This window comes from Dipodomys ordii, unplaced genomic scaffold, assembly GCF_000151885.1.
Source record: "Dipodomys ordii isolate 6190 unplaced genomic scaffold, Dord_2.0 Scaffold67, whole genome shotgun sequence".
NCBI classification, from domain to species: Eukaryota; Metazoa; Chordata; class Mammalia; order Rodentia; family Heteromyidae; genus Dipodomys; species Dipodomys ordii.
Genome location: NW_012267283.1, coordinates 943362 through 963804, shown reverse-complemented (window position 1 = coordinate 963804; position 20443 = coordinate 943362). Strand labels below are relative to the sequence as shown.

Here is a 20443-nt window from a genome sequence, read left to right as displayed (position 1 = left end):
TAGAGCGCTTGCCTTGCATGCCTGAGGCCCTGGGTTCGATTCCTCAGCACCACATAAGCAGAAAAAAAAAGCCAGAAGTGGCGCTGTGGCTCAGTTGGTAGAGGGCTAGCCTTGAGCTGAAGAGCTGAGGGACAGCGCCCAGGCCCAGAGTTCAGGCCCCATGACCGGACCCCCCAAAAAAAAATTAAAAAAAAGAAAAATATTTTGTATTTTTTACATTCACATACAAGTGGAAAAAATAACTCTATTTTATAAACATATAAACTAAAGTAGAGCTCCAAAGACCCAATTTCAAATATTTACTTATTCCTTCCCTAGGAAGGTCTGGTCATTGATACATTCCTTTATTATTTAATTAGGTAACTGCTGTTTGCCTTATAAAATTACTCCTGCCTCTGTCTCCTTCAATGAAATGTGGAGCCAGAGGGCACTGACTTGGGATTCTTTCAGCACTTTCCTTCATAAACTAGATAATACCAAGCCTATAAGCCATCAAAAACAAAAAATGCAAGGTAAGTAAAACTACTATGGTTATCATTTATGTAGATATTTCCATTGCTTGTTGTTTTTGTTTGTTTTGTTTATGAAATTGCTATCCTTGAATCTATTTATGGAGAAACTGTGGACCTTCTATTGGCTAAGAATCAGAACCATGAGAAAGTCCTATTGGTTCTACATTCCCTAAGACTTTTCAAGTCTTAACATTAGTTTAGATTCTTCAATATTGATACATGTATGGCTATGTAATGTGTGTTTGTGTATGTTTTGGGGCCCTTAAGGGGAAAGGGAGGAAATATTCATGACAGTGTAAACCACAGCTCATCAGTAACAAATACTACCATTCTTGGCAGAGCAGAGACATAATGGACAAGTCCTTTATGTCTCCAACCTCTCATTTACACTGATGGAGAACTGATCATGTTGTTTCTCTGTTCATAAGTTATATATATGCAGATGCTAATTATGAATACTGCTAGTTAAACTGACAATGTACAGTAGGAATAAGCTAGGTTTTATATCTAAACTGTCCAGTTTTACTCATGTAATACAAAAACATGGTCATGTGATAGAAAAATCTGAATCTTATCAGGGTTTCTTTGATAGATACCTTGTTATAAGCAAGTATTTTAAAGAAAAAAGAGGAAATATTTTGTTTCCATGTATACCATGGATATTTTTGCTTTTGAGAAAGTAAAGCTTTCTGAAGACATACCTGAAATTGATTCATTCTTTGGTCATAAAAAATATGCTCTCAAGTAGCTAGTTACTATGGAGGTAAAATATCATGCAGACTTTTCAGCCCCTGAAATTTAGCATAGTTTCTTACATGTATAAACACTAAAAATATTCATTAACTGAGTATTATACTTACATCCAAAATGTTGTATTTTGAAATAAAAGTAATTGAATATAAAAAGTTAAAGGTACATTGTTTACTATCTTCACTTTAAATCGTTTTTTAGCAGTTTCTTTTAGCTTTATAATTGAGGAATAATCAATTTTTTTGGCAGTGCTGGGATTTGAATTCAGGACCGACCTTGGGCTTGGCACTCTACAAACTGAATCATGTCCCCAGTCTTAGATAAATTTTTTAAATGGGGATTTTTTTTTTTGTCGGTTGTGGGGCCTGAACTCTGGGCCTGGGCACTGTCCCTCAGCTCTTCAGCTCAAGACTAGCGGTCTACCACTTGAACCACAGCGCCACTTCCAGCTTTGTCTGCTTATTTGGTGCTGAGGAATCGAACCCAGGGCCTCATGCATGCAAGGCAAGCACCCTACCACTGAGCCACCGTCCCAGCCCTAAATGGAGATTTTTTTTTTTATTGTGAAACTACCATACAGAGGGGTTACAATTACATGGGCAATATAATGAGTATATTTCTTATCAAGCATTGTTGCCTCCTCCTTTGTTTCCTCTTCCCATCCCTTCCCATCTCCCCCCACCCTCTGGCCAAAGTTGTAAAGTTCATTTTTCAACATAACGACTTGTACATCTCAATATTGCAATGGGTCCAGCTGTATCCCTATTTAAACAGTTTGTTTTTCTAAATGGGGATTTTTAAGTTTTATAGTCACAAGCCAAATGCAAGTGGTTTATCTCTTGCTGGAAAATGAAGCAGTAATGAGACAGTGTTCAGTTATTTCAAATGGCTCTGTAACCTTAACTAATTAAAAAGTGCTTTTTTGTTCTGATTGCCAAATCATAGTACATTTGATAAGACTTGTTCCATATGAGTTATAACAATAGATATTGGAGTAAAAACAACAGATATGTAACTTGTGAGATTGAATAGTTTATTGTAGTTATATAAACACTTTTAATATTAAATTGAAATTCAAGATTATACTAATTTCTGCTACTGTTTGTAATTGCTAATTGCCTTATCAGGTGTATTAGGGTAATAAGAATGTAAAATAAGCCAATAAAGACAGTATATGCCCTCTAAAGAAATGTCTTTCACATAAGCTAAGAGACTAAAAGAATTTAAACAAATATATAGTTTCCATTCCTATCCCGTGTTATTTTTAGGGCTCCTAGACTACTATCCTAGTTCATGGTAGCATAATATACCCCAAATGCATATAATTCTTAAACAGAAAATGTAGATATGCTTGGGATCTTTGATACTGGCTTCCCCCATTCTATAGTTTACCACATAGAGACCATTATGGATGCCTATGTAGCTGTCCCTAGTCATCCAACTGCATTCTTCTCTAGAAGATTCATACATCATAACTAAGAACTCAAAGCTAGGACATAATTCTTCCAGGTATAGAGTAACTCATTAGGGACTTGAAGACTTCCCTATAACTATACTGAAGGTATATTACTTAGAACTCAAAATATTCCAGGTTTATAGTGGGGGAGATGGAACTGTATTGGTTATGCTCCTAGTTCTATAACTAGAAGAAGTATAAGAATGAAGTGACTTTATCTCAAGATAATGAACGTTTTTAAGGGTCATGTACTTGCTAGGCAGGCACTCTAACATTTGAGTCACAACTACAAATATTTAGACATAATCTTTACTTACATTTTACAAATAGGAGAAAATGAAAATGTTTGAAGTTCTGTATGTAACAAATTCACTGAAAACTGTTGGCTTATTGTGTTGAGGCTAGATAGTGGTATTTCCAATTTTCCTGGAATATATGAAAAATTAAAAGTTATATAGCATTATATAAAATAAAAATTAAATTAAGAATATTTCATAAGAAATTTATATGTGATCCTTTTATCAAAACAAAAAAATTAATGAAAAGAAATATACAGAGCTGGGCACCAATGACTTATGCTTGAAATGCTAGGTCCTCAAGAAGCTGACATCCAGATAGCTGAAGTAGAATGTAGTCTAAACAGAAAGGTCCACTAGACTCAATTACCAAAATAACCAGCATAAAAAAAAGCAGGGCTGGAGGGATAGATCAGATGGTAATGTACTTGCCTAACAAGTAAAAGGCCTTGAATTAAAAAATCTAGTTCCGCCAACTGAAATTCGGGTTATTTGAGATACAAAGTAAGTCTTACATTTCCATCTTTTAAGGAATTATGTATTATCACATTGTATCTTGACTACAACAGTGATGATTTAAAAAATTACAATGACAGCTAAATTTACTGCATTTCTTATGTCAGGTAAAGGCTAAGGCTAAGAGCTTTAAATAAATACTGGTTTTAATACTGATAGCTTATGTTGTTAATATGTAAGAGATAGTACTGTTTTCATGCTAAATATCAGTAATGTTAACTTAATAGTATTATTCTTCACATTAATGAGTCTAGACTCTAGATGACAGCATAGAAATACAAATTTATAGAATGAACTTGAAAAATGGATCATCATTTATTAAGTAGGAAGGGTGGTTTTATCACTTTAATAAATAAGGCAGTAAGCATCTAAATAGTTGATTAATGTGATCTACTAAAAATGTAATTAAACAACATCATCAACAATATAGCTAAGCAAAAACAATTTAGCATTATACTGGAATGAAAGCTGACTCTAAGGTTTCAAGATAAGCTAATAAAACAGTGATATAGCAGACAATGATAGGATTGCTCTGAGAGATTAAAAAATTAAACTTTACAGAAGGGCAATAAAGATCAGCATGATTATTAATGCTAAGATAAAATATAAAATTTTATTTACTAAGCTATATTTTAGGATTTATATTTTAAATATTAATGTTATTTACTCCATTTCTCCAGTCGTTGTAACTCTCTTCTATATATTATTATTCACCTTTTTTAAAAATATTCATCATGTGGCTTGAATTCAGGGCATGGGCACAGTCCCTGAGTTTTTGTGCTCAAGGCTAGCACTTCACCACTTTTAGCCATAGTTCCACTTCCAGTTTTCTGGTGGTTAACCGGAGGTAAGAATCTTATCCTTAACCTCTAGTGGCTCATGCTTATAATCCTAGATAGTCAGGAGGCTGAGATCAGAGGATTCTGGTTCAAAGCCACCCCATGTAGGAAAGTCCCTGAGACTGTTATTTTCAATTCAGTATCAGAAAAACGAAAAGTGGTGCTGTGGCTCAAAGTGGTAGATCACTAGCCTTGAGCAAAACAGCCCAGGGACAGCATCTATGCCCTGAGTTCAAGCCCTATGACAAAAAAAAAAAAAAAAAAGATTCCCATAGACTTTCCTGCTCTGGCTGGCTTTGAATGGGGACCCTCAGACCTCAGCCTCTTAAGTTGCTAGGATTACAGATGTGAGCCACCAGTACTCAGGTATATATTCATTTTTGATGCTGATAGGACTCTGATAGGGAAAATACAAGGAACAGATAAAAAAGAAAAAATAACTAGGATTATAATGATCAAACTTGAAACAGGAAAATTGACTCACAGTAGACCATAAATATGAACATATTGTACTTCTGCATCATATATGTTACCCTGATAAGCAAAATAATTTATTGACAATTGTTACCTGGTTCACTGCACTCTGGTTCACTCTGACTTTGAATAGTCACTATTTCTGTGGAACTGCTTTTTATATTTTCAGTATCAACTCCATGTATAGTAGTGAGATCTGAAAGAAAAAAAGGAAAAAACTGACCATCAACAAAAGCACCATTAAATTAATTTTTAGTAATATTGTTGAATGGTTTTTTCTTTTTAAAGTATCCTTGCTGTTTTCATGTTCCTTTTAGAATGAAATAGAGACTGAGACTTCTGAGGAAATACTAACTTAATTGGCTAATAACTGTTTCACCCATCTTCTGACCCATGCACACTTCTTTTCTCCCTCTCCAACAGTCAACAAAAGTATAAAAGGAAGCAGAATGACTAGAATAATAATATATTATACAAGTGAAAGTCACTAAGACAGTAGATTGTGAGTACTCTCACTATACACAAAAAAGTTACTTTGTGAAGTGATAGATACATTAATTAGCTTCCTTATGGTAACCATTTCACTATATACAAAGATCAAAATACCATGTTCTCTACTAAATGTGTAAAATTTGTCTAAAATTTCTTCCTTAAAATTTCCTTAAAAAGTCCAAAACAAGACAGAAAAGGAGAAATTGAGAAATGAAAACAAATAGGACAAGCTTATAATTAAATAACGAGGGGAAAAAGCCCAATAAAAATGGCAAAGGATCTTAGCAGACATTTCTTCAGAGAAGAGATACAAATGGCCAATAAGAATATGAAAAGATTCTCAACATCACTGGCCAATAGGAAATGCAAATCAAAACCACAATGAGAGACCACTTCATACCCACTAAGATGGCTATCAAAAAGTCAGAGAATAATAAGTTGGGTGAAAAAGTACATAATTAGAACTCTCATATATTGTTGCTGGGAATGAAAGATTATGCAACCACAGGAAAGCATTCTAGCAATTTCTCTAAACATTAAACACAAAGTTACTATATAACCCAGCAATTCCACTCCTAGGCAAATACCTAAGAAAAATGAAAATAAATATGTGATCAAAGCCTTCAAATAAATGTCCATATAGGATTATTTACAATATCTAAAAGGTAGAAACAAGCCAAAACTCTATCAACAGCTGTATGAATAAACAAATATGATAGAGATCTCTAATGTAATATAGTTTGGTTGTAAAAACAAAGTACTGATATAATCTATAATACAAATAAACGAAAATATTATGCTAAGGTTAGAGATGGGAAGAAAAAAAATTGATCAAGATGTACTATATTCATAACCTGACTTGTAGAACTGAAACCTCCTTTTTTTTTTGTTGGCTGGCTTTAAATTGTGATCCTCAAGCCGGGCGCTGGTGGCTCACGCCTGTAATCCTAGCTACTCAGGAGGCTGAGATCTGAGGATCACGGTTCAAAGCCAGCCTGGGCAGGAGAGACCGTGAGACTCCTATCTCCAATAAACCACCAGAAAACCGGAAGTGGCGCTGTAGCTCAAGTGGTAGAGCGCTCGCCTTGAGCTGAAGAGCTGAGGGACAGTGCCCAGGCCCAGAGTTCAAGTCCCACGACAGACCAAAAAATAAATAAATAAATAGATAAATAAACAAATAAATAAATTGTGATCCTCAGATCTCAGCCTCCTGAGTAGCTAGGGTTACAGGCATGAGCCTCTGACACCTGGCCTGAAACTTCTTTATATAACTACTTAAAAATAATTTTAGCCAGGTGCTAGTGGCTCACACCTGTAATCCTAGCTACTTAGGAGGCTGAGATCTAAGGATTACAATTCTAAGCCAAACAGGCAGGTATATCCGGGAGACTCTTTTTGGGGGGGGGGCGGCCTGTTCATGGGGCCTGAACTCTGGGCCTGGGCGCTGTCCCTCAGCTCTTCAGCTCAAGGCTAGAGCTCTACCACTTGAGCCACAGCATCACTTCTGGCTTTTTTCTTTTTTCTTATGTGGTGCTGAGGAATCAAACCCAGGGCCTCATGCATGCAAACAAGCACTCTACCACTGAGCCACCTTCCCAGCCTCCAGAGAGACTCTTATCTCCAATTAACCACCAGAAAACTGGAAGTGGCACTGTGGCTCAAGTGGTAGAGCACTGGCCTTGAGCTGACAGGACCCAGGCCCATTCAAGACCTACAACCAACCAAAAAAAAAAAAATTAAAAATTCAAAGTGAAGGAAGTCAATCATCTAAAGACCATTTTATTTTATTTTATTTGGGTCCGGTCGTGGGGCCTGAATTCTGGGCCTGGGCACTGTCCCTCAGCTCTTCAGCTCAAGGCTAGCGCTCTACCACTTGAGCCACAGCACCACTCCTGGCTTTTTTCTTTTTGCTTATGTGGTGCTGGGGAATCAAACCAAGGGCCTCATGCATGCAAGGCAAGTGCTCTACCACTGAGCCACCTTCCCAGCCCCATATTCCATTTTATTAAATTCTCAGAATTGGCTAATCTATAGGTAATTTTATTTACCATGACTATGGGAAATAAGAAAGGAGCTATTAGTTGAGATCTCCTTGTAATAAATAATGTCATTGGTGTACAAAGCAGATAGTTTTTTTTTAATTGCTGTTGTCACAGCCCAAAGGTACCTCAAACACTCCCCATTCTCCAGTCTTTCAATAGTTTGCATAATTTTCCTTGTTAAACATTCTCTATGGTACCTACCGTGTTCTCTTTAATATAACATGTGACAAGTTAGGGATGGAAATGTGACAGTAAAATTATTGTAAAGTCGGTACTCTGTTGGTTGCAACTAATCAGGTTCTCAGTGGGTATCACAGACTCCCTACCACGAACCTCTAGTTCCTTGAGCTCAACAACTATTATAAATTCCATTCATGAATATTGAGGTATATGATATTTCTGATGAAGGTATGGCTCAAGTGGTAGGGAACAACAAACCTCAAACAACAAACCAAGCAAGTGTGAGAGGTCCTGAGTTCAAGCCCCAGTACCACACAACATTTGGGCTCAAAATGTCATTAAAAATAACTCATTAGGGAACAGAAAGTGTGATATATGGGGTAAGATTAATCAGATACAGTGTAAACATGTGAAGATGTAGCAATTAAATGCCCCCATATAACTAATATGAGCTAATAAAAATAACTCATTAATATTTATTAAGACTAACTGGAATGAAATTATCGGTTATGACTCATAGGCATTTGATTCCATGAATCCTTACTGAGTGCTTTACTTGTGAGTTGCTCCAGAGTTAAACACCAGTAAAGAAGTTGATAGTACTTCTATTGTACTTAAGAAAACTTTACACAAAATCAGTGTAGTCATGGGTGTTTTAGGGTTTTTTAATACAATTATTTTGAAAAATTCAGATCAATTTCAGAGTTTTAAGCCCAAAAGTAATATAAAGACAATGACAAGTTGGGATAGTGCTTTGATAGCTATTTCTAAGTGTGCACCTAACTTGTTTGAAATCCTGGTTTCAATTTCCAACACTGGAGAAAAAAAGAATGGCAATGCAAAGTCATATTAATAATAACTCTGAGATTGCAACATGCAGCCTGTAGAACACTTTTTTTTGGTAGGTCAAGGGGTTTGAACTCAGGGCCGGGGTACTGTCACTGAACTCTTCTGCTCAAGGCTAGCACTCTACCACTTTGAGCTACAGCACCATTTCTATAGAACCCTTTTATAAAATATTTTACAAAAATTTTAGTAAGAACTAGGATAACAGATTTTTTTTAAAAAATAAGAAATACATTTTAAAGTTAATTCTCACCTCCTTGCAAAAGTTTTTCACTATCATCTATATAATTTATTACTTCTGGCATGAAATTTAATGACTCCTTTGGTTCTGAGGATGATGGAGTATCAATTTTTTGTCTGAGATTTGTAGATAGTAAGGATTCACACTGAGAAGGAAAAGTTGATAGCTGAAATAACATAAAATCAAAAGAAGTTTTAAGGATGGTTTTCCAAGTAAATATTTTTGAATTAAAAAAACACTTAATTTGAAAATAAAGCCATACTCAATTTTTTAAATGTTATAGATACTTTTAAAAACTACAAGTATAACAATTAAAAATAGATTCTTATTATAAACAACGTTCGGAGTAACATCTTCTATAGTCACTCATTACCTACGTAGAATATCCCTAGCTGTAGAAGAATCTTCTTTTTGGCTAACAACAAAAGTTTATAATTGTAAATTAAAAACAATCCCTGGCTGGGCACTGGTGGCTCACGCCTGTAATTCTAGCTACTCAGGAGGCTGAGATCTGAGGATCGCAGTTCAAAGCCAGCCCTGCAGGAAAGTCCGTGAATCTTTTATCTCCAATAAACCACCAGAAAACTGGAAGTGGCACTGTGGCTTAAGTGGTAGAGCACTCTCCTTGAACTGAAGAGCTAAGGGATAGCACCCAGGCCCAGAGTTCAGGCCCCACAACCGGCAAAAACAAACAAACAAAAAACCCACAACAATCTCCACTGGACACAGGTGGCTACAAGTGTAATCCAAGCTACTCAGAAGGCTGAGATCTGAGATTGCAGTTCAAATCTAGCCCAGACAGGAAAGTCCATGAGACTCTTATCTCCAATTAATCACCAAGTAAAATAGAAGTGGCACTGTGGCTTAAAGTGGTAGAGCACAAGCCTTGAGCAAAAAGAGCTCAGAGACAGTTCCTAGGCCAAGTTCAAGGCCCACAATAACAAAAAATTTTTTAGAAAATGAGAGATGATAAATGAGGAGAAGTGAAAAGACATAATGTAAGGGAATTAATTTCTGCTCCACCCCTATGGAATACACTTTCCTTTCATTTGGCAGAACTGGAATACAAGTAAGGAAAAAGTGACACTGTCTAAACACACTACTCTAAGAATTAACTGGAGAGGAGAAGGGCAACTGGAGGAAAAAGACAACAATAGATGAATTATTATTTTGACTATCATGTTAAAATTTTAACTGTAAGAAAACCCTTCATTCCATTTTAATTAATTAATTAATTTGCTGGTTCTGCAGTCTGTACTCAGGGCCTTCTGCTTTTGCTCATTCATGACTGACCTGAGGAATGTCTTATGTTCCTACTTGTGCTCAGCCTCTTGAGTGGCATTTCTAGCTTGGCTCTTGGGCTAGTTCATTGGAAATAAGTCTGATTTTTCTGCCTTGCTAGGCTAGCTTTGAACTTCCATTCACAGATTTCAGACTCCTGAATAGGTAGGATTTGGGGCATAAGCCTGAAAGGAAGGCACTAAGCAAGGAAACACTTTAAATGTCTTGAGATTATATGTATGTCTTTTGAATATATTAAGAAAAGCTGTAAATATAAACATTTTCATTTGTCATAAAATTCTAAGTAATTTAGTAAATGTATCTAATGTATTATGGCCTAAAATTTCAAGTTTGTTTAGCTGTGACTTAGAGTTCCAACTGCTAGAATTTTTTATATATTAATACCGTAATAACAAATTTGTGAGAAGGGCTATCTTGAGAAGTTGACCTTTAATACACAAAGATGCTATAACCCTTATTAGACATTGGCAGTATCTAAAACGCAGTCATGTACAATTTACTCTCTCAATGAGATCACTTCTCATATAACTCATCTATTATCTGCTTTAAATATAACTCACAAATCAACATTTCTAGCTTTAGCTTCCAATTTTTAAATTAGACATAACTACTTAATTTCCTAGACATCTTGATTAGAATTACTGACAGAGGTTTTGAAATTCTCTATACTTGAGCTGCACATCAGAGCAATTATAATATATTTGGGTAGGAACCAGACTTTAACCTTTTCTGAACTCCTCAAGTAATTCCAATATAGAGCTAAGGCTGAGAACTTCTTCTTCCGAGTACATTTGACCTCTTAATTGATGTACATCCAATGCATTATCAGGTATTTGATCATTTTAAACAGTCGATGTAGATGATTAAAATTTATTTTAAAAAGCATGCTTCTTTACTTCTATAAGAATACTGAAAGAAAATATTATTACCTCATGTAAACCTACTAATTTCTTCTGACAAAAGTTTTCTTTATCCACATAAAATCTTTCTTTTAAAAAACCTTCCAAATCTTCTTGAAAAGAAAAATATTCCCTTGAAACAAAAAAGAAACAACACTCAATTACTGCCTACAAAGAGCAAATTATATATCAAATATAGCCAATAAAACAAATAATGATAAAAAAGTAAGTTGAAATAAAGCAATGGTAAAATATTGATAACATCTAAACTTGTGATCATACAAAGAATACCTTCTCTTATAAAAAGCAATAACAGCATTAGGAAATTACATACCTAAACAAATCAGCTTCTTCAGCGCTCTGTTCTTTGAAATCTAAAAGGAGGCCTTTTATCATAAGTAGTTCTGATCTACTTGAAACAGTATTCAAAGTTGGTAGTTTACTTTTATCAGTCACCAAATCATTTACAAAATTTATTTTATCATCTTCAATATTTAAATCTGAAAAGAAATAAGAAATATAAAGAAATAAAATCTAAAAGTTATTCAAAAGGATCTAGTTACTTTAATCAGTTCTTGGATTTTTAACCTATAGTTCTTCATTATATCATGCATATAAAACATGGAACAAGTGGGGTGCCGGTGGCTCATGGCTGTAATCCTAGTTACTCAGGATGCTGAGCTATGAAGTTAGTGGTTCAAAGTCAGCCTGGGCAGGAAAGTCATGAGACTCTTATCTCCAATAAACCACAGGAAAATTGGAAGTGGAGCTATATATAGCAAAAAGAGCTCAGGGACAGCCCCATGACAATAAAAAAAAATAAACAAACTCAAGAACATAAAGAAAAACTCAATAAAATTTAATGTCATTTAGGACCCTAGGGAACAGCCAAGTATAGTGCAAGAGTTGCACCATAATGGTTTATGGTTTATCAACTAAGACTAGCTTAGTCAATAGAGGAAAATGTTTTGTCCTTCAAAAACAGGATCAAAACTTAAAAAAATAAAAGCATTGGACTTTGGCTGACTCTGACCTCTTGTTCTCTGAATCATCTTACTTGTAAGGTCTCCAATTCATCTACAAAAGACTCTGACTTGCAAGGAATGAAAATGATGTAGAAAAGTTCCAAACAAAGACAACTCCTCTGATTCCTTCATTTATTACAAAGTTATCTATACAAACAAGCTGATTATAATCAAAATAACATAGCAAAGTATATCTACATATCTATATAACTTTTACTTGAGAAGTATGGTTTCTCACACAGATAAAGAGCCACTACTAGTAATAATTTATTGTTGGACTAAATTTTTCCTTTTTGTGTCCCCCTGTTGTGTTTGGGTTATTTTAGAATCTTGGCTATATGAGAGCTTAAACAGTTTTTGAGCCACAAGTAGGAACATAAGACATTCCTCAGGTCTTCAATGAAATCATGAGTAGAAAGAGAGAAAGGGAAATATTAAATCAAAGAAGGAATTACCCAGAAAGCCAAACTCTCAGTGTGAAAGCCACTGTAATCTGGAAGCCAATAGCTTCTTATTTTGGGCTATAGCCTGTCAGTTAAATGATGGTAAAATGTCACTTGAGAAGAAGAATATGGAGTTTTCAGGTAGTGATATCTCTCACTGCTAACTAAATGAATGGCATGCAAGTTGCTAGTAAATATGCTTAAAGGGGCATGTCAAAACTCGAGACTGTCTTATAAAAGAGTTTCCTAAGAGATTGCTTGTGGGAACCCATTCATTTCTTTTCTTTCTTTCCTTCTTTTCTTCTTTCTTTCTTTCTTCCTTCCTTCCTTTCTTCCTTGTTGGTTGTGGGGCCTGAATTCTGGGCCTGGGTACTGTCCCTCAGCTCTTCAGCTCAAGGCTAGTGCTCTATTACTTTAGCCACAGTACCACTTGTGGCTTTTTGTACTTATGTGGTGCTGAGGAATCGAACCCAGGGCCTCATGGCATGCAAGGCAAGCAGTCTACCACTGAGCCACCTTCCCAGCCTGTGTTCATTTCTTAATAATCTCATGAACTACAGTTTCCTATGACACACTAAAGAAAGCTGGCCAATCAATTTCATGTCTAAGTAGGGTTTATCTGAGGAAGTTGAACATAATTTGGTCCCTATTACACTATCCATTCTGCAAACATTAAGTTGCATGAACAGTAAAATCAGTAGCCGTTTATATTTTCATTTTCACTTTCCTCTTCCAAACATGGGCCCTACAGCCTTCTTTCCAACTTAGCTTCACATTCTGCAGTTACTAGGAATACATGGGGACATCTCCTGTCAGTCATGAGGTCTTTTCCAACTGCTCTTTTTCCCCCTATGCTGGGGACTCAACTACCCTTTTTTCATGGAGCCACTTGAGGGCAGCATCTCACCACAGCCATATGTCCTTTGTACTAACCCAAAGTACTGCTTCCTTATATTCTCATGGTTGGTTAAACAGCATTCCTTGGAATTATTACCACTATATGTATGTCCCACAGATATAGAAGAGTGTTAATTTGTCACAAGGAATAAAACTTAGGCTAGTTAACTATAAAAAGAAGCAAAAAAAGAGGCTCACTAATAGGAAAGATATTTTTGTCTTCCTTGCCAAAGACTCAAATTATCTAAATGTAAACAAGTGTTTTAAGGTATGTGATATAATTTAATATTAATAATTTTCTAACATTAAAAAACACTTATTGCCATAAAAGAAATGCAAATCAAAACAACATTGAGATTCTACCTCACCCCAGTTAGAATGGCTAGAATCAAGAACTCTAATAACAACAGATGCTGGAGGGGATGTGGCCAGAAGGGAACCGTACTGCATTGGTGATGGGAGTGTAAACTTGTTCAACCACTTTGGAAAGCAGTATGGAGTTTCCTCAAAAGACCACACATAGAACTCCCCTATGACCCAGCAATCCCACTTTTGGGCATTTACCCAAATGATCACAAACAAGACCATACCAAAGCTATCAGCATAACTATGTTTATCGCAGCATTATTTACCATAGCTAGGATATGGAACCAATCCAGATGCCACTCATGGATGAATGGATCAAGAAAATATATATATACACACACACACACACACACACACACACACACACACACACACACACATATATATATACATATAATACACACACACATACACACAAAATGGAATTCTATGCCTCCATCAGAAAGAATGGCATTGCCCCATTTGTTAGGAAATAGAAAGACTTGGAAAAAATCATATTAAGTGAAGTAAGCCAGGCCCAAAGAAACATAGGTCCCATGGTTTCCCTTATTTTCTTTTTTTTTGGGGGGGTCCGGTTGTGGGGCCTGAACTCTGGGCCTGGGTGCTGTCCCTCAGCTCTTCAGCTCAAGGCTAGCACTCTACCACTTGAGTCACAGTGCCATTTCCAGCTTTTTTCTTTTTTTGCTTATGTGGTGCTGAGGAATCGAACCCAGGGCCTCTTGCATGCAAGGCAAGTGCTCTACCACTGAGCAACCTTGCCAGCCCCCCTTATTTTCAGTAACTAGTGTATGTCTAGGACAAGCAGAAAAGGTCAAAAGCTATGTACATATGACCAGATAAGATGATGTTAAGGAAAATGAACCCCAAGATAGGGACACAAGTGGTTTTTTCTTTCTTGCTATTGTTTCTAACGTATCTAGAATGCACCATGTGGTTTTTTTTTGTTGCTTTTTATGTTCCTTCCCCATGGTATAACTTGTTTTCACTGTATTTGATGTCGGTCTAATTTGGGGAAAGGAAGGTTGACCCATTGTAACAATGAGATGTACAAGACACTATGTTGAAAAATGAACTTTACAATTTAGGTTGGGGGGGTGGGAGGAAGTATAGTTGTGGAGGTGGGAGGGAAGGGATGGTAGGGGAAAAACAAAGGAGGAGGCAACAATGCTTCATAGGAAATGTACTCATTACCTTGCTCATGTAACTGTAACCCCTCTGTACAGTGTTTTTACAATAAAAACATTAAAAAACAAAAATAAAATTCTTATTGGGCTAAAAGGTATGGCTTAAGTGGTAAAGCACCAGCCTTGAATATAAAAGCCAAGCAAGAGCTCAATGCCTTGAGTTCAAGCACTAGTACCGAAAAAAAATTAATAAGACCAACATTTCTATGAATATGGCAGTAATCAATATAGCCAAGATTACTAAGTTTATGAAGTGATATCTAATGATAGAGAACTACTTTAGAAATACAGGACATGATGGGGCTGGGAAGGTGGCTCAGTGGTAGAGCAGTTGCCTTGCATGCATGAGGCCCTGGGTTCGATTCCTCAGCACCACATAAGCAAAAAGAAAAAAGCCGGAAGTGGTGCTGTGGCTCAAGTGATAGAGTGCTAGCCTTGACTGAAGAGCTGAGGGACAGCGCCTAGGCCCAGAGTTCAGGCCCCACGACCATACCCCCCCCCAAAAAAAGAAATACAGGACATGAACAATTCATATGTACTTGAGAAATTCAAGCATATTTTCTTTCAGTGTATACTTGATTCCAGCTAACGGTGTCTTCTAGTTTGCCACATTAATAGTAATAGTAATAGTCTCTTCTTTTTAAAAATATTCCTTTATGCATATATACATAATTTAATATTCCTATGTTATTTTATACCCCTCATTTGGTAAGAAGGTAGAATAGTAAGTTAAGAAAAATAAAACTTTAAACCATAAATTTCTTCCCTTCTCAAAAAAATCTGATGACAACTTTCCCTAAATTGTGTCACTTTGTAAAAGTAAATTTGGAGTGAAAATTAAAATCTGATTTCAAATTCAGCCTCCCCTTTCTGCTATATGATCTTCTCCAGTTTAGACTTTAATTTCTTCAAACTACAAGAAGGACTCATCTCTATATGTTTATTTGTCAATGCTATTTTTTTTTTTTTAGGTTGGTCATGGGGCTTGAACTCTGGGCTTGGGCACTGTCCCTCGGCTCTTCAGTTCAAGGCTAGTGCTCTACCACTTGAGCCACAGAGCCTCTTCCAGTTTTCTGAGTGGTTTATTGGAGAAAAGAGTCTCACGGACGTTCCTGCCTGGGCTGGCTTTGAACTGTGATCCTCAGATCTCAGCCTCCTGAGTAGCTAGGATTACAGGTGTGAGGCACTGGCACCTAGCTTCAATGTTAATTTATACACAGATGAAAAATGATGAGAAATTAATCAAAATATTTTTTATACTCAAGCTTTAACATTTCTTTTTCTTTCTTTCTTTTTTTTTTGTCGGTCGTGGGGTCTGAAGTCTGGGCCTGGGCACTGTCCCTCGGTTCTTCAGTTCAAGGCTAGTGCTCTACTTCTTGAGCCACAGCACCACTTCTGGCTTTTTCTGCTTAGGTAGTGCTGAGGAATTGAACCCAGGTCCTCATGCTTGCAAGGCAAGCACTCTTAACACTGAGCCACCTTCCCAGCCCCACTTTAACGTTTCTTAAGTGGTGGGAGTTAATTATATGAGACACTTAAATTTGAATAATCAAGAAAGGAAATACATAAAAGGAAGTCAACTCTCAGCAAGTTTTACATAATTTGAATAATGCTGCACTCTCTACTGAGGAGAGTCGGAATAGCTTGGATAAAATCTCATTTAAGTTGCTATTAACAGTAACTTTTCAAAAATTAGGTGCATCTCTTGACCTACATATAACTATTCTATCTCCACTCTGCACTTTGATTTTTCATAAATTAGATAAAATAAAAAATCTTTAGCATGTTTTGAAAAATAGTATCCACCCCCTCCCCAATTTCATAATCTAGTAATCTAATGTTACACTAGATTCCTATATCATGAGCTCTGTATCTATAGTACTAGCATCATATAGCAATATGTTATGGGCACATTATGAACAAATCTTAGTAGGTTATTTTGAAGCTCAGCAAACAAACATCAAATAGTATCCAATTTACAAAATGTATTTTAAAAATGAAAGAAGAAAAATTTACTTGGCAAAGCGTACTCATAATTATACAGATAGTTATCACTGATAAGACAAAAGCAAAAATCAACTTAAACAAAATCTCACTGAAATGATAAAATACATATTAGGAAGAGATTTTATACCTGCAGTAACAAATGCCATACCTCGGTTCTGTGCTTGAAGTGCTGGATAATTTTCTAAACTTTCAATAGATGTAAAGGTTGCACTGTCATCCTTGAGGGTAATTAAGATGTCTTCTATGTTTGTTGGAGAGTTTGGGTTTGAACTTGGAACAACCTCTTCAAATACACCATTAATCGGATTCACTATTCCTGTAATTGTTTGTCTATGACATTATAAAATTACTGTATAAAAATTACTGATATTATTGATATCCAATTTTAAAACATTTTATTAATAAATTGTACATTTTCATGATGGGAAAATGATCAAATTCCAATAAACAGAAAGAAAAGTCACCTAGGCCACAACACTCTAAATATATTCTAATATCATATAGATGTCTCAATTTTTAATATTTTAAATGGAAGTAAATAGTATTCATGTACATAGAGGCTTACAATCTGTTCATTTCTGGTAAATAAGCATGGGCATATTGCCATGTCAATGTACACTGACTGCATTTTTGAATGAAGGATCCCATGTGTCAGTCATGTATTTGGATCTTACATGTCCTCCAAAGGCCATGTGTTAAAAGTTTGATCCTCAGAATGGTACTATTGGGTACTATTGGGAGGCATTACAGCCTTTAAGAGATGAGGTTTCACAAATGGTTTAAATAGAGATACAGGTGGACCCATTGCAACAATGAGATGTACAAGTCGTTTGTTGAAAACGAACTTTCCAACTTTCTTAAACTTCTAGCCCATGAGGTAAGCAATTTTGCTTTCCCATATCACGCTTCTCCCATGACATGCTACCTCACTATAAACTTAAAAGCAGTAGGGCCAATTGATCATGGGCTGCTGAACCTTCAAAACTATGAGCCAAAATAAACCTTTTCTATTTATTTATTTATTTAATTAGTTAGTTAGTCGTGGGGCTTGAACTCTGGGCCTGAGTGCTGTTCCTCAGCTCTTTAGCTCAAGGCCAGCGCTCTACCACTTGACCTACAGCGCCACTTCCGGTTTTTCTGATGGTTTATTGGAGATAAGAGTTTCATGGAGTTTCCTGCCCGGGATGGCTTTGAACCATGATCCTTAGATCTCAGCTAAGAGTAGCTAGGATTACAGGTGTGAGCCACCGGCACCTGGCTCATTTATTTCCTGTTTTGAGGAATGGTGAAATAATCTAAATTGAGGGCAGGTACTCTACCACTTGAGCCACACCTTCAGTTAAAGCTTTTCCTTTTGCTGAATAGCTCTTTCTCAAGCATTTTGTTGAAGTGAAAGTTGATTGACATAATCAAAAAATCATCATGTATTTAGTTCCTTATTATGGGAAATTAAGGTTTGTAGTAACTGTTTGCTATTATGAGCAATAACACAAGAGACACCTTGGTAAACTTATCAAATCATTTCCTCAAAATACACTTCCTAAAAAATCAAAAATGATGAAGCGAAAGACATAGTTTTTAAAGTTTTGCCACTCATTGATACACTGCCCTTGTCCTATATATTCAATATATGTTCCTCAAAATCACCCAAATTTGCCTATTCTGTTCTCAAATCTGAGAAGCTGATCTCTGCAAACCAATCAAGCTTTTGTGCCCAACGGCTTCTAGTTCAATTCAGCCATCAGGATGCTCTGGCAGGCAATCAAAGATGAGACCGGTTGGAATATTATTCCTTCCAACTCCTTCCCTGTTGGGCCACAGTTTGTGAGTAACTGCACTCTTCTACTATAGGTTACATCTCTATCAGACAGCTCTTACCCTGTAGCTTTGGTTCTTATAAGACTGATAACTGCTCAGCCTCTTGCTTCTTCAAGCTTAGCTGGGTAGCAACTTCCTGTAGTTCCCAATCCTGGGAATTTTTTTGTCTGATTGTTTTTGGCTCTTTTAACTTTACCCATACCTGTTTTCTAATTGATAGAGGTATATTTGACATATCTACAACTATTAGGATATTGGCATAAGAGATCTTACACTAGAAATGAAGTAAGTAAAATAAGTAAATAACAATGCCAAGTGATTAAAAAGAAAACCTGCTCTGAATGAATGCTATGTAGGGCTGGGAAGATGGCTCAGTGGTAGAGTGCTTGCCTTGCATGCATGAGGCCCTGGGTTCGATTCCTCAGTCCCACATAAGCATGTAAAGCTGGAAATGGTGCTGTGGCTGAGGGACAGTACCCAGGCCCAAATAACATCCAGAGTGTTGATAAGAGAATATATTTTAGAGATTGTAGTTAGGAAAGGGCCAATGGAGGGCTAATACTTCTGCAATTCTCTGAATATGGTAGGGAATGAGCCATTCAAAGGTATAAAGAGGCAAATAATGTTGGCATATTCCAAGCAAAACTAAAGAGTCATAGTGACTGCAACAGAGTAGTCAGACAGGCAGGCAAAGATCAAACCATTCTGGACTTTGTAAGCCTTGGTTAGCATTTTGGATTTTGGTGTTATACTTAATATAAAAGACTTTCTACAGAGACTTTCCACAGAAGGTTTATTTATTGATTAAAAGCATAATTTATATGTCTCATCTCAATGTCTTTTGCAACACAGAGACTAATTAGAATATGATAAATAAGGGAAAGATAAAAATGCTTTGTACTACTATTTTAGAGATAATAAAATAAATTTAATTTTAAAAAAGGAAATGATTTAAATCTCTTGTAATTATCCCCTCCTCTGATTCAATCAGGTCTTTTTTTCCCCACATAAAACAAAACTTGTGATGAGATAAAGGACAGAAACATTCCCTTTTCAGCCATCTGAAGAACTTACTGTTTATCTTCTAAGTATAAAGGGAAATTGAGGTTAAAAACACATACTTCTCAAGGAAATCTTCTACAAAGAAATCTGCTTTCCATTCATCCAATAGTGAGTCATCTGTCATTCCCTGAACTGAAACCTCAGTGACTAGAAAAGAGCATAGTAAACATTAACTTTTAAAACTTCCTTTTATACTTAATACAAGAAACTAAATAATCACCCTTTACAGTATGGAATGCAATATTACCTAACATGATACTCAATTTTAAATATTTAAGTAATCATTTTCATAATTATAACCTACCTTTATCAAAACTAAACCACAGTCAGAACAATATCACCTGGACTTACCCTCCTTATAAATCCAAGTTCTTTTTTTTTTTTTCTGAGCCAGTACTATCATCCCAGATAGTCCTGGTTCAAGAGTTCATGCTATTCTTCATAAAGGCTTCATTAGCCATTCCAGTTAACTTTATCTGAATGTACATACTATTGGTAATAGCATTATAGAACTTAATTATATAGTTTTATATATAAAATTTTATGTGTCTATAACATGTTTTCCAAGTTAGATCCTAGACTCCTTAAGGAAAGTTATCATATGGTGTACTAGTTTCAAAATACCCAGCCTAGTATTCCACAACCACTACAGTCAGAGTATTATACTATCATTTTTACTTCTTACTAATTTGGTTATTTAAATGAATCATTTAACATCTTTTTTTTTTTTGGTCGGCTGTGGGGGCTTGAACTCTGGGCCTGGGCGCTGTCCCTCAGCTCTTCAGCTCAAGGCAAG

At 36.0% G+C, this 20443-nt stretch overlaps 1 protein-coding gene across 1 annotated transcript in view; it reads right to left on the bottom strand.

Moving 5' to 3' along the window:
* The window catches only part of LOC105990736 (chromosome unknown open reading frame, human C9orf84), a 67797-nt gene extending 48026 nt beyond the window's left edge, over positions 1 to 19771 (bottom strand). The window contains exons 1-7 of the mRNA XM_013023221.1: positions 19707 to 19771; positions 16916 to 17097; positions 11180 to 11345; positions 10876 to 10978; positions 8657 to 8810; positions 4938 to 5039; positions 3036 to 3144 (exon numbers count right to left, since the gene is read on the bottom strand). Coding sequence (XP_012878675.1) covers positions 3036 to 3144; positions 4938 to 5039; positions 8657 to 8810; positions 10876 to 10978; positions 11180 to 11345; positions 16916 to 17097; positions 19707 to 19771 — 881 coding nt within the window. The remainder of the gene's footprint in view (positions 1 to 3035; positions 3145 to 4937; positions 5040 to 8656; positions 8811 to 10875; positions 10979 to 11179; positions 11346 to 16915; positions 17098 to 19706) is intronic.
* Positions 19772 to 20443: the final 672 nt, after the last annotated feature.